This window comes from Lolium rigidum, chromosome 7, assembly GCF_022539505.1.
Source record: "Lolium rigidum isolate FL_2022 chromosome 7, APGP_CSIRO_Lrig_0.1, whole genome shotgun sequence".
Lineage (NCBI taxonomy): Eukaryota > Viridiplantae > Streptophyta > Magnoliopsida > Poales > Poaceae > Lolium > Lolium rigidum.
In genome coordinates, this window is record NC_061514.1 from 359,421,619 (window position 1) to 359,434,221 (window position 12,603).

The 12,603-nt window shown below is 43.6% G+C and overlaps 1 protein-coding gene across 1 annotated transcript; it reads right to left on the reverse strand.

Moving 5' to 3' along the window:
• Positions 1-466: 466 nt before the first annotated feature.
• Positions 467-5,095, reverse strand: LOC124678016 (sphingosine kinase 1-like). The gene is made up of 10 exons (XM_047213949.1): positions 4,633-5,095; positions 3,447-3,569; positions 3,279-3,379; positions 3,057-3,129; positions 2,721-2,807; positions 2,521-2,598; positions 2,304-2,374; positions 1,788-2,090; positions 1,218-1,340; positions 467-1,043 (listed from the first exon to the last, which is right to left on the reverse strand). The coding sequence occupies exons 1-10, from the start codon at positions 5,012-5,014 to the stop codon at positions 846-848; spliced, it is 1,539 nt and encodes a 512-aa protein (XP_047069905.1). The 5' UTR covers positions 5,015-5,095; the 3' UTR covers positions 467-845.
• Positions 5,096-12,603: the final 7,508 nt, after the last annotated feature.

The window sequence follows — 12,603 nt, forward strand, 5'->3', positions numbered from 1 at the left end:
ATTCTCCTCTCCCTCGGGTACGAACAATAATATGTCGGCGCGAGGCCACCATGCGTCCACTCAATCAATCAGAAAGTTTCTTTATGACCAAGATCGCTGGCTCCGCAGTGTGCATTGTGCCAATCGGCATCACGAGTCGTCCCCGTACTTCTTCCGTTTGCCAGAAAATGATGAGCCTAGGCTACCACCACCGTCAGATACGGTGACAGATCTTCACGTGCCTGGCCGCTGCGAGGGGAAAATTCCTCTTTCCCCAAAGCAGGATTTCCTCATTCAGCAGGTGAGACATATGGTATTTGACCAACATGTATATATATATCGCTGGATTCGAACTTAAAAACAACCCCGTTGTTTATTATAGTTGTTATTGTAACAATGAAAAAGGTACCGTGGTAGAAGATTATGGTGAAAGGCCTGTTTAGGACAGTCAAGCTGCAAACTGAATGTATATCAAACAAAAGAACAGTAGCAATCAGAACATGCTTTTTTGATGTGTCTCCGTCAAGGCCAATTACAATCAGAGTGTGATGTATCAACTTTTTTGCCAAAAAAATATATCCTTTTCATGGGACAAATCCCTGTCCCAAATATGAGAATCCCCCTTCACAGATGGATTCTGCACTAGTCTAGCACGGTTCTCACACTTTCGCCTTCTGAGGCTGAATACTGACGCTATCACTAAAAAAAAAAAGAGGATTTAGACCAATATCAGCGGCCTCTTGCACTGTGGTGTAAGTATTTACAACATATAACATATGTTGAGATGTAACTATGTGAGAGCACAAAGAACAGTACTTCAAAAAAAAAAAAGAGCACAAAGAACAGGGAACGAATGGAAAAAATCATCATCTTGGGGAGAAGATGTTGGCCAGTCCCTGATCCACCGTCAGTTGAATAGGAGGGCCGTACGCCATCAGATGCTCCGGTTCGTCTGCTGTTTTTGTTACATCGCCTCTCGCGAGAACCTCTCCGTCAGAGTCGATGATGCCGCCTATAGTACTGCTGCCCACACGCAGGCCGGGCTCGATCCGGAGAGCCTTCACCTGTTAGTAACAGGCGCAGAGATGACAATTTCAGTAATGCAAGATCATGTCTGAGTTCCTTGTGTCTGGAATAATAGGAAGGGAGAACACCCCTAGCCTCCGCGCAAAGCTTATTTGACCATGAGTGGAATGCAGGCTGGATTTTCTGGGAATGCATGGGCTTAGTTAACGTACCTTGAAGTACTCAACGTAGGGCGATTCGATGTAACTACCATCCTTCATCCGAAGCAAGAGCCCGAGAGCAACTGACCTCGGGCAATCCTTGATTATAGCTGCATCCAAGTAGCCATCTGCAAACTGTAAGGTGGTAAAGAAGAATTAGGCTATGGAGCCACTGACTGATCGGTGACACTTCAACATTCTTACAGATATAGGAAGAGTGTTTGATCTTTTATTTTCTCGAATATGCGTATCATATATTGAAGATAGAAGCGGCAAGAAGCCGAAACAACATCTAAGCACGAGGCTTGACCATCCACCATACAACACTTTATCTCTTCAACTACTCGAAAAACAAGTCAACCTACTCGCCACAAACAGGAAGAGCACCTGGATCTTGCGGGAAAATAGATAACTCAACTATTGATTCTGCATAGTTCTGATGCAATTACATTGACAAAATCTCTAACTCACTTTTAGAAACTGGAAAGAAATATTCAGTTTAATTTGTGCAAGGATATTTTCAGTGTTTAGCACATCAGAGACAAAATATGAAGAAATGAACCAAAACGGAGCGAGAATAACCTGTGCTTGTGGTGCTATCATGACACCTTCACTAGCGAAAGCAATATTGCTGATCCAAGCGTTAACAAATGGGCCATTCAGTGATCTCCATTTAAGATCAGCTTCGTCAACTGAAGGGCCTGAATATGTACATGTTACATCATTACAGACATTTGATGTGCCTTCTTCCATGGTGTTGCTAGCCCCATCTGATTTATAACTGGTGGTTTGCTCCACAGGATCACCAAATCTTTCATATCCTGGGGCTGGTACAAAAAGAATACGCCCATTGTACCTTCGCAAGTTCACCACTCGTAGAAGGGACTGAAACAAAATCAGAGCAAACAGTGAATTTACACATCAATATTTGCAATAAATTTTCATCAGCCTCTGCTGGTACTCAAGTATTAAATATCGTCCAACATATTGCTAACTGAAAACCAGCACTAGGAACTTGACTACGAAGTTTTAGAAAGCATAATAAGTATAGAAATGATTGTAGCGTTTTACAGAATATTTTTATGGTAGGAACCATACATAGAAGTCAATCCGAGCGCTTCCCATCCACCTAAACTTTTCTGACTCAATATCAATATCAGCTACCAAGCCTGCAGTTGATAAATCATTTTCAGGTTTGTGAAGTATATGTATTGCCATAGAGCTACATAGTGACAGAAGAAGCTCTGAGAAGGACAGCCAGTGTTATCAACTGTAGTTTGGAAAAAAGGTAGCATCGGAACAATACAATACATACCCCATGTAAGCATCATGACACTAAAAAACCTTGTCTTTCCTTGCACAACAGAAGTGACATCTAGGGCACGCTTGTGACCTGTGTTGCGGGAAGGTAGAATCAGTATTTGTCGAGACAAATGAAAGAGTAAAAAATTTAGAGGGTACACAATATGGCTGCATAGATAAGAAGTGACAGATATCAAGTAGGAAAAGACTAACCTCTGATGATTGCAAACACAGCATTTGACATAGAAAAGGGCTCACCAGCAGAATGCAATAACGCTTGCACCATTCCATTTCCAGTACCTGTATCATATGCATTGTGTGAAATATGTGCTTGGCATTGTAACATAATTTAAGTACCCGAACAAAAAACACAAGTTACAAGCTTACAACTATTACCTAGTAGGAACAAGATATTCATGGTTCTAGTTTCCTATAAGAAAGAATATTGCTGCGATAAACGAACCTAAGGTATAGTATGGCTCACCAACGTGCAACTGCAACACTATACGGCTGTACCACTACGATAAGCATATTGCACTGATCATATACCTGCTGGGACGATCCCTACTGGTACTTTTATTGCAGTGCTCCAGTCATCTCTTTGCAGCAGACCATTAACAACCTAAAATGAACAAAGATTATATTCAAACCAATCATAGCATACAAGCCAACAGATTAAACCAGCTCTAAAATTTATAAGTGATATTTAAAGATACTGAACACAGTGTAACTTGCAGCAGGTTTCATAAGCGTATGAATTATTATTCTAACCTCTACAAGGATACCATCTCCACTAACACAGATGATGCCATCATATTTCTGAAGATCCAGTGAATGAGCAATTTCTTGAGCATGAAGACGGTGCGTGGTTTCTGAGGACAATTCACACTTAAAATTTGTCTATTCATAAGTTATAAAATTATAAACATTGATCACAACCTTGCATGATGTAATGGATGCCAGCAGCTTCAATAAGGGGCAGGACCTCAGTTTGGAAAACCTTACGTCCACCTTTGTTCCCACCGTAAGGATTCACTATGATGAGCAATCTCTTCGGCCTTCCTATAATTATCCAATACAATACAGTGCAGAGCACATATAAGCATTCATGAACAGTCAATTTATTTACATGATTGTGTTAGGAAGTGCAGACAAGTACAAACTAAGTTCAAGTATACAAGTGCTGGCAAGAATTTCACAATATCGGAACAACAAAGTTTTTTTTTAAATCCTTCAATGCTGTCAATATCGAGGCATCATATTGACTTTGTCAATCCTGAAACTCCACGATTCCATTCTTGACTCTTGAGTAGGCACTTTGTGACTGCATGGGTCTACATTGTACTCCAGCCTTCCGAGATAATAAGTTGTCCACACATATCAGGACTCAACTTTGATTACGGATTTTACCAATAAAATTTGGGTTATATTGCCCAAATGAATTGAAATACGGAAATACATGAAAACAAAAAGATTCGGCTTCACATTGTTTTGCTGAAGTCAGACGGAACACTCCAAAGCATTAATGGTAACATTGACACTGAGAAGCTTATTTTACCAAAGGGGAAAGCTTAAGCAAAATAGGAAATGACGGGCCTATAGAGGATTTAGCATTTATTGATAGAACATCTGATATCCCCACCAATATAAATGAGCACCAAATCAAGAAGGACATCATACAGGAGTAGTACTACAAGAAAGGAATGGCGCATCTGACGGCTTGACGAAGTAATGAAACAGAGCTTCCCAGGACACGCAACCGCCGTACAAACAGCAAGAAAGATTGTCAGCCACTGTGTATCTCTACCGTTCCAACCGAGAATTCCTTTCTTCAAGTTTTGGCGTAACGAAATGGATCAACCCGCTGGTTTTGGGCTGTTTTCTCACTATCTCCAGTAGCAAGTCAACGGACGCAGCAAGGCCACAGCGCAACCTGGATCAAGCACAGGACTAGTGCTAAGCACTAAGCCGATTCCTCCCAAGCGCGATTGAAGAGGAAATCTTCAAGTAACCAAATCGCACAGAGAGTCCAGCGCGACTCCTGATAGCAGCTAGGAGATCATGCATCGAATTACCGATGAAGAGAAAGAAACAGAGGATCAGCTAATTTACTATAGTGAATTACCAAGTGCAGCGAAGCGATCTCCAATGGCGTCTCCCCACCTCTGCGCGGCCTCCTCACTCTCCATCTCCACCACCACCTCCCCCCTCTTCCTGTCCCCTCCACCTCCGCCGCAGCCCAGCGGCGACGGCGGCCTCGCGTCGTCCCCCCTCGCGAAGGTCGCGACTTTGAGGACCCTCCCCTCAACCTGGAATCCGAGTATGTCAGACTCAAGCTCCAGCTTCCGTCTCTCCCCGCCGTCGCGGACGGCGCCGGTGGGGCGCCATGCTAGCTCGGTGCCAGAGAGCGTGGCTTCCGCCGTGGAGCCGTTGACCCGCGCAGGCTCCACCAAGGTCTCCGCCTGGGGTTCCGGGGGATCTCGCGCTTCTGCCTGCGGGTCAGCCATGGACTGAAAGAAGACGAGACCGTCGAGACGGAGGAGCTTTAGCTAGGAAGTATCGATGTGGTCGAGAGGGAGAGAAGGTTTGGGAGCTTGGTAGAGCTAGACGACGTGGTGCGATGTGTAATTATATACTAGGTGATGCCTATCTCAGCGTAATGTTTTAGTACCTCCATTGAACAATACTTATAAATTTAGTCAACAGTTATTAAAGCTACTAAGTTTGACTAAGTAGTAAATATAAAGAACATCTACAACATAAAGTAAATATATTATATATATAATTATATTTCACGGTGGATCTACTTATATCAATTCGGTATTATAAATGTTTATTTTTTTATAACATTTGTCAAACTTAGAGAATGTTTACTATGAACTAAATTTGTAAGTCTTATTTATTGGAACGGAGAGTATTTCAAATTCAGTCATGTGTCCTTGGACCAACTGTCCTGGTCATCACCAAGGCGTGTGGTTAGAGCATCTTTAGTCGCGTCTCCCAAAGTGTCCCCCAAACGGCATCGAATCGAGCATTTGGTGGACGTGTTTTATTTGTGTCGCGTTTGGAGGACGTCGTTCCCTAGCCGCGTCCCCCAAACGCCGCCCCCTAATTTTTTTAATAGGGTTTTCGAAAACACAATCATTTATTAAATATAGCATACAAATAAATATGTTTGCCGAAATTATTTTCAAATTAAAATACAACAAACAATAAAATAACTAAACAAATGTAATAAATGGGGCTAGATCAAGGTGCCGCAGCATTTGCTAATAATCCTTTGATCCTCCACATATGCTCAACGAAATCATTTTGAAGTTGATCGTGAACATTGCTGTCACGGATCTCTGCGTGCATGGCGAGAAAATCAGTAAAATATGCAGGCAACTCATGATCAACCTCCGCAAGAGGGCCCTGACACTCATAGGGACCAACATGTGTCCTGGCATGATTCTTGCGGTCATCCTCGATGATCATGCCTGCATCACCTCCCACATTTGGTCGCGAGACCAGCTTAGAGCAGGGTACCGGACAATTGCAAATTGAGCTTGAAGCATACGAAATGCCCGATCGACATCCTTCCTGCAAGCCTCCTGTCGCGAAGCAAAATGGCAACCAGATGGAGCCGAGATTGTTTTGACAAAAGTGGCCCATTTTGGATATACCATCGGCTAGATAATAGCTTTTGGTATATTGGTGGCCATTGATCTCATAGTTGCATGGTGGAGCATGCCCTTTCACTAGTTTGCTGAACACGGGAGACTGATGCAACACGTTGATGTCATTGTGTGATCCTGATGTCTATGCACGCTTCTATTCCTGTAGACAGTGTTGGGCCTCCAAGAGCAGAGGTTTGTAGAACAGCAGCAAGTTTCCCTTAAGTGGATCACCCAAGGTTTATCGAACTCAGGGAGGTAGAGGTTAAAGATATCCCTCTCAAGCAACCCTTCAATTAAGATACAAGAAGTCTCTTGTGTCCCCAACACACCTAATACACTTGTTAGATGTATAGGTACACTAGTTCGGCGAAGGGATAGTGAAATACAAGTAATATGGATGATTATAAGTAGTAATTGCAATCTGAAATAAAAATGGCAGCAAGCGAACATGTAGCAGAACTTGTTGGAAACGGTGTTTCAATGCTTAGAAACAAGGCATAGGGATCATACTTTCACTAGTGGACACTCTCAACAATGATCACATAATTGAATAAATAAATGCTACTCTTAAACACTCTCTTGTTGGATAACAAACACCATTCATTGTGTAGGGCTACAAAAGCACACCTCAAGCCGGAGTAAACAAGCTCCACAATAAGCCGGAGTAAAGCATATGAGATGAATGAAGTGATTCAAAGCAATGGTAAAGATAATGAGTAAACAACTGAATCATATAGCAAAGACTTTTCATGAATAGTACTTTCAAGACAAGCATCAATAAGTCTTGCATAAGAGTTAACTCATAAAGCAATAGATTCTTAATAAAAGGTTTTGAAGCAACACAAAGGAAGATATAAGTTTCAGCAGTTGCTTTCAATTTCAACATGTATATCTCATGGATAATTGTCAATACAAAGTAATATGATGAATGCAAATAAGCAAGTATGTAAGGATCAATGCACTCAGTTGACACAAGTGTTTGCTTCTAAGATAGAAAGAAGTAGGTAAACTGATTCAAATTATAGATACGTTGGAGACGTATCAGATCCTGCCATGCCAAAGAAATAATACCAAATCCATAGATCATAATCTGCCACAGCTTCAAGCACCACACTGCAATATCCATGACGCCCTTTGTATATTCTTTGCCAGGCAAACGGGCAGTTCTTCCGTGACCAGTGCATGCAATCGATGCTTCGAAGCATTCCAGGGAATCCTCTCGCAACATTTTGTGCCATGATCCTTACAGTTTCTTCTTCAGTTGGCCCTCTCAAGTAGTATTTGACACACTTTCCCACCACAGCTCGGCAAAACATGTACATGCACTTAATGGAAGTACACTCACTCATGCGAATGTAGTCGTTATGTGTATCAGCAGGTGCTCCGTATGCAAGCATTCTCATGGCGGCGGTGCACTTCTGGATCGATGAGAACTCAGCAACGCCTACAACGTCGTGCTTGAGCTTGAAGTAGTGCAAACTCTCGAACACCGTGGAGGATATTCATGAACAAACCCTTGCTCATCCTATAACGGTGCCGAAAATTGTCAGCATGTGTTGCCTCATCTGCAGTAGTTGTGGTGCAGCATAGTATGCCTCTCCATCCTCTGCCGGGGATTCGACTTCTTTCTCCCCGGCTTTGATCCTCCGCGGCGCGGCCTCTTCCGCTTCTCCGCCTCGGCGTCAATCATGTCCTGGAGGGACACGATGATCAGAAAATGCTCCCGGATGTCGGCGTCAAAGGCTTGCTCGTCCTCCAGCAGTCAGACAAGCATCTCGTCATCGCTATCCATGTCTGAAGCAAATTGCGCCGCGGCAAACGAGGCAACAAAGAGCGGCCGATCGCCCCTACTTGAAAAGTCGTCGAACACCTCGTGTGCACGGAGGTGGGCGGATTTGACGCCGCGTTCTGGGACGGGCTGGCGAAGCGGCGGCGGCAAAAAGACCGGCGAGAGAGCCAGCCGCGACGACGGTGCCGACTCTCAGAAGAGATGAGTGATAACGCGTGAAGCACACGTCCGTTGGGAACCCCAAGAGGAAGGTGTGATGCGTACAGCAGCAAGTTTTCCCTCAGTAAGAAACCAAGGTTATCGAACCAGTAGGAGTCAAGGGCCACGTGAAGGTTGTTGGTGACGGAGTGTAGTGCGGCGCAACACCAGGGATTCCGGCGTCAACGTGGAACCTGCACAACACAATCAAAATACTTTGCCCCAACTTAACAGTGAGGTTGTCAATCTCACCGGCTTGCTGTAAACAAAGGATTAAATGTATGGTGTGGAAAATGATGTTTGTTTGCGAAGAACAAGCAGAGAACAGAGTTTGCGATGAGATTGTATTTCAGATGTAAAAGAATGGACCGGGGTCCACAGTTCACTAGTGGTGTCTCTCCGATAAGAAATAGCATGTTGGGTGAACAAATTACAGTTGGGCAATTGACAAATAGAGAGGGCATAACAATGCACATACATATCATGATGACTACTATGAGATTTAATCGGGGCATTACGACAAAGTACATAGACCGCTATCCAGCATGCATCTATGCCTAAAAAGTCCACCTTCGGGTTAGCATTCGCACCCCTTCCAAGTATTAAGTTGCAAACAACGGACAATTGCATTAAGTATGGTGCGTAATGTAATCAACAAAAATATCCTTAGACAAAGCATTGATGTTTTATCCCTAGTGGCAACAAGCACATCCACAACCTTAGAACTTTCTCGTCATCGTCCCGCATTCAATGGAGGCATCAACCCACTATCGAGCATAAATACTCCCTCTTGGAGTCACAAGTATCAACTTGGCCAGAGCCTCTACTAGCAACGGAGAGCATGCAAGAACATAAACAACACATATAGGATAGATTGATAATCGACTTGACATAGTATTCCATATTCATCGGATCCCAACAAACACAACATGTAGCATTACAAATAGATGATATTGATCATGATAGGCAGCTCACAAGATCTAACATGATAGCACAATAAGGAGAAGACAACCATCTAGCTACTGCTATGGACCCATAGTCCAAAGATGAACTACTCACACATCAGTCCGGAGGCGATCATGATGATGTAGAGTCCTCCGGGAGATGATTCCCCTCTCCGGCAGGGTGCCGGAGGCGATCTCCTGAATCCCCGAGATGGGATTGGCGGCGGCGGCGTCTCTGGAACTTTTTCCGTATCGTGGCTCTCGGTAATAGGGTTTTCGCGACGAAGAGTATATGTAGGCGGAAGGGCAGAGTCGGGAGGCGCGCGAGGGGCCCACACCATAGGCCGGCGTGGGCCCCATGCTGGCCGCGCCGCCCTATGGTCTGGCCGCCTCGTGGCCCCACTTCGTATGCTCTTCAGTCTTCTGGAAGCTCCGTGAAAAAATAAGACCCTGGGCGTTGATTTCGTCCAATTCCGAGAATATTTCCTTTGTAGGATTTCTGAAACAAAAAACAGCAGAAAACAGAAACTGGCGCTTCGGCATCTTGTCAATAGGTTAGTGCCGTAAAATGCATAATAATAATGTAAAGTGTGTATAAAACATGTGAGTATTGTCATAAAAGTAGCATGGAACATAAGAAATTATAGATACGTTTGAGACGTATCAATGAGCCATCGAAACGGCCGGCAAATCCAGCGGCGGCCGAGGGGTGAGAGGCACGGGAGGGAAGACGCGACGAGAAATAAAAGGCGTGAACCAACGGTTATGGAAATACTCGCCGACAGGTGGGCGCCCGCCTCACTTTTCGTTGTGTCCGGCGTGCCCAGAGCGTCCCATGTGCAGCGGGGATCGGTTCGGGGTGCCGGATACCGTATTGGGCCGCGCCGGATAAAAAGAGGCTTTGGGGTACGCGGCTGGGAACGTTTTTTTGTTCGGCGCGCCCCAAATCTCTTTGGGGATGTTTTGGGGGGGCGACTGAAGATGCTCTTACTGAGAATGAGAATTCAGTTGACAATGAGATTTACTAATTTTTAATCGATCGCGAGTTGACAAAATCTCAGACGATTTAGCTGTGAGCAGGAGTTGCAGCTGAGATTTCTTCACATCCACGTCAGATTTACCTGAGATTTTTTAATCAATTACACAAAAGACACTTCTTCTTAATTAATGAATGGTGGCAAATATTTTGATCCCACTTAAAAAAAACATGTCAGTGATTGCTTGTATTTTCGGAGGTAGTGGAGCTTCTTCATCTGTTCCAGTTTCCTGGACAAGGTGCAACTCCAGCAGGACGTGTGTGGCTCCTTATTCGCCAACACCGCAGCATACTTAGCTGTCCCTTATGTTCAATTGCGATCCATTGCTGATCTCAACGTGTAATCATCAGGTTGTGCTTTGCAGCCAGTCTAGGCTGACGTCATAGCTCTGCGAATCCAAGACATGAAAGTGTTCGTGAACTCGCAACTGTGTGTTGCCATGGAAGGTCTATCGGGAATTTGTACATTTCCCACCCCTAGATAAGTCTTATAAACCCCAAGCTACTGCCGACACGTTTAAAAAGTGGTCCGCCGGCACTATATTACCGTCGGCGCATCTAATATTGGTGTGCCGGTGCTACTCAAGTACTACCGGCGCATGTGAAATTTGGCGCACAGGGGGTAAGGGTCTTCCAGACCCGGGACCGCCAGAGCCATGCACCATACTTACCGCTGGCGCACCTCTATAGTGGTGTGCCGGTGTTATGTGTAGGTAGACGCTACCTTTTCAATTTTGGAAAAAATAAATACTCTTGCCGTTCCTGAATATAAGACATATAGCTTTTCGAGAAAAAATTCCGGAACATAGGCTTTAGTGCGATGCACCACTTGTGTGAATTTTTTTTTTACGAATTTGATTATTTTTCCTTATCTTATGCAAATTCCTTTATTTTATCATGTCAAATGTATAGGGGTAATCCCGCCCAAACCGGGTGTAATTTTCTCTCAGTACGTGTTCTTTAATTTCCATGCCAAAAACTATATGTCTTATATTTACGAACAGAGGGAGTAAAATTGATAGAAACATCAAAATATAAAAACTTACAGTATTGTTGTAAGGAAAAACCAACAAACATGAATTTTGACAAATTTTGCAAAATGGCGCCATTTTTCGATAAAACGTCTCTAGATTTTGCATACGATATTAGATGAAAAAAAATTATATGAAAATGTAACTATAAAAATGGTTACATCCAATTACAACCGCCTATATGGCTGTATACTGATTTTTTGAATGCTGCAAGATTCGACTATTTCTTAAACAAACATGAAGCTGAATTGTATTCTTGCACTAGTGGTCCTTTCCCCATTTCTCCCCGCAAACGAATATATGTCAGATTAACATCTTGTTAGAATGTGTGTATTTCTTTCCATTATATCTTTTAAACAAGCCTAAAACATCTTGTTAGATTAACATTATATCTTGTAAAATTAAAATTCTGGAACACACTCAAACATGATGATACATAATAAAATCCAAGAAAAAAACTAGATAAAAAAGTAATTGGACTATGTTTTAGCTGATGAAACACATTTAAACAACACATTTAAACATGATGAAACACATTTGGAGATATTTTAGCTGATGGCATCCCCTGTGCGCCAATGTTTCCCGTGTTTTTTAATGGCATCACGTCAGTTGTGCTTTATTCCGCAAGTCTTCGCGTCTTCGGAGTAGTATATGCAGTCATGCGCAGTCACTTGTGTCGACCTGATCGATTGGGGTGTATGGTTGGTTGCCCAACGTTTTTTTCTTGAACGGGTACGGGTCCAGAAGGACCCGGATGCTGCCTCATATATAAACGGTGGATGAAGAAGTTACAGGGGAGTCGAGACAAACCAGGAACTGCAGAAATGACCCCAGAAATTACAACAAGGTCCTCAGGACAAAAAGATAAAAAGCAATCGGGTCCTCAAGATCCTTCTCCACCATCGAGAGATGAGCTCCGCCGCTGCGCTAGGAATACCGGCACCGGGGACGAACCACTTGGGCCAGCACAACTGGACGGTGCGCAGCAGCAGGAGCTGAAGATCCTCCGCATCGGCTTGAAGCCTGGAGGAAGATAGACCATCGAATCGAGGCCTAGGAGGGCCGCCTTTCGACGCTTGATGAGAAAACGACATGCGATGAGCGTTCCGTTCCTTTCGGTTCCAGTTCTTAGTTACGCAACAGATCGAGAACTCTTAAGGGTCACGACCTATTCCCATATGTTGCGTATCTTAGAAGTGAAGACCATAAACGAAGCAAAGCTGTACACCGGTAGATGACCTGCATGAGAGTGAAACTTTTATTATTAAAAACCTTGTCATTTCTACATAGGCAAAATGACCATGCTACCGCAATCGGTCCCACTCTGATAATCGTTTTGTACCTCGAATTCACCCCGTTTAGCCAATTGCCAAAAATACTTGCAATGCTACGATGGTATAAGATAGAACCTATCTGAATGATTGACCATATAGATATAA

Coding starts and splice junctions, on each gene's coding strand:
- LOC124678016 (XM_047213949.1), bottom strand. CDS start 5,014: ATGGCTGACCCGCAGGCAGAAGCGCGAGATCCCCCGGAACCCCAGGCG. Junction 3,380..3,446: donor CATCCATTACATCATGCAAG/GTTGTGATCAAT, acceptor AATTGTCCTCAG/AAACCACGCACCGTCTTCAT. Junction 2,091..2,303: donor GCGCTCGGATTGACTTCTAT/GTATGGTTCCTA, acceptor ATTTTGTTTCAG/TCCCTTCTACGAGTGGTGAA.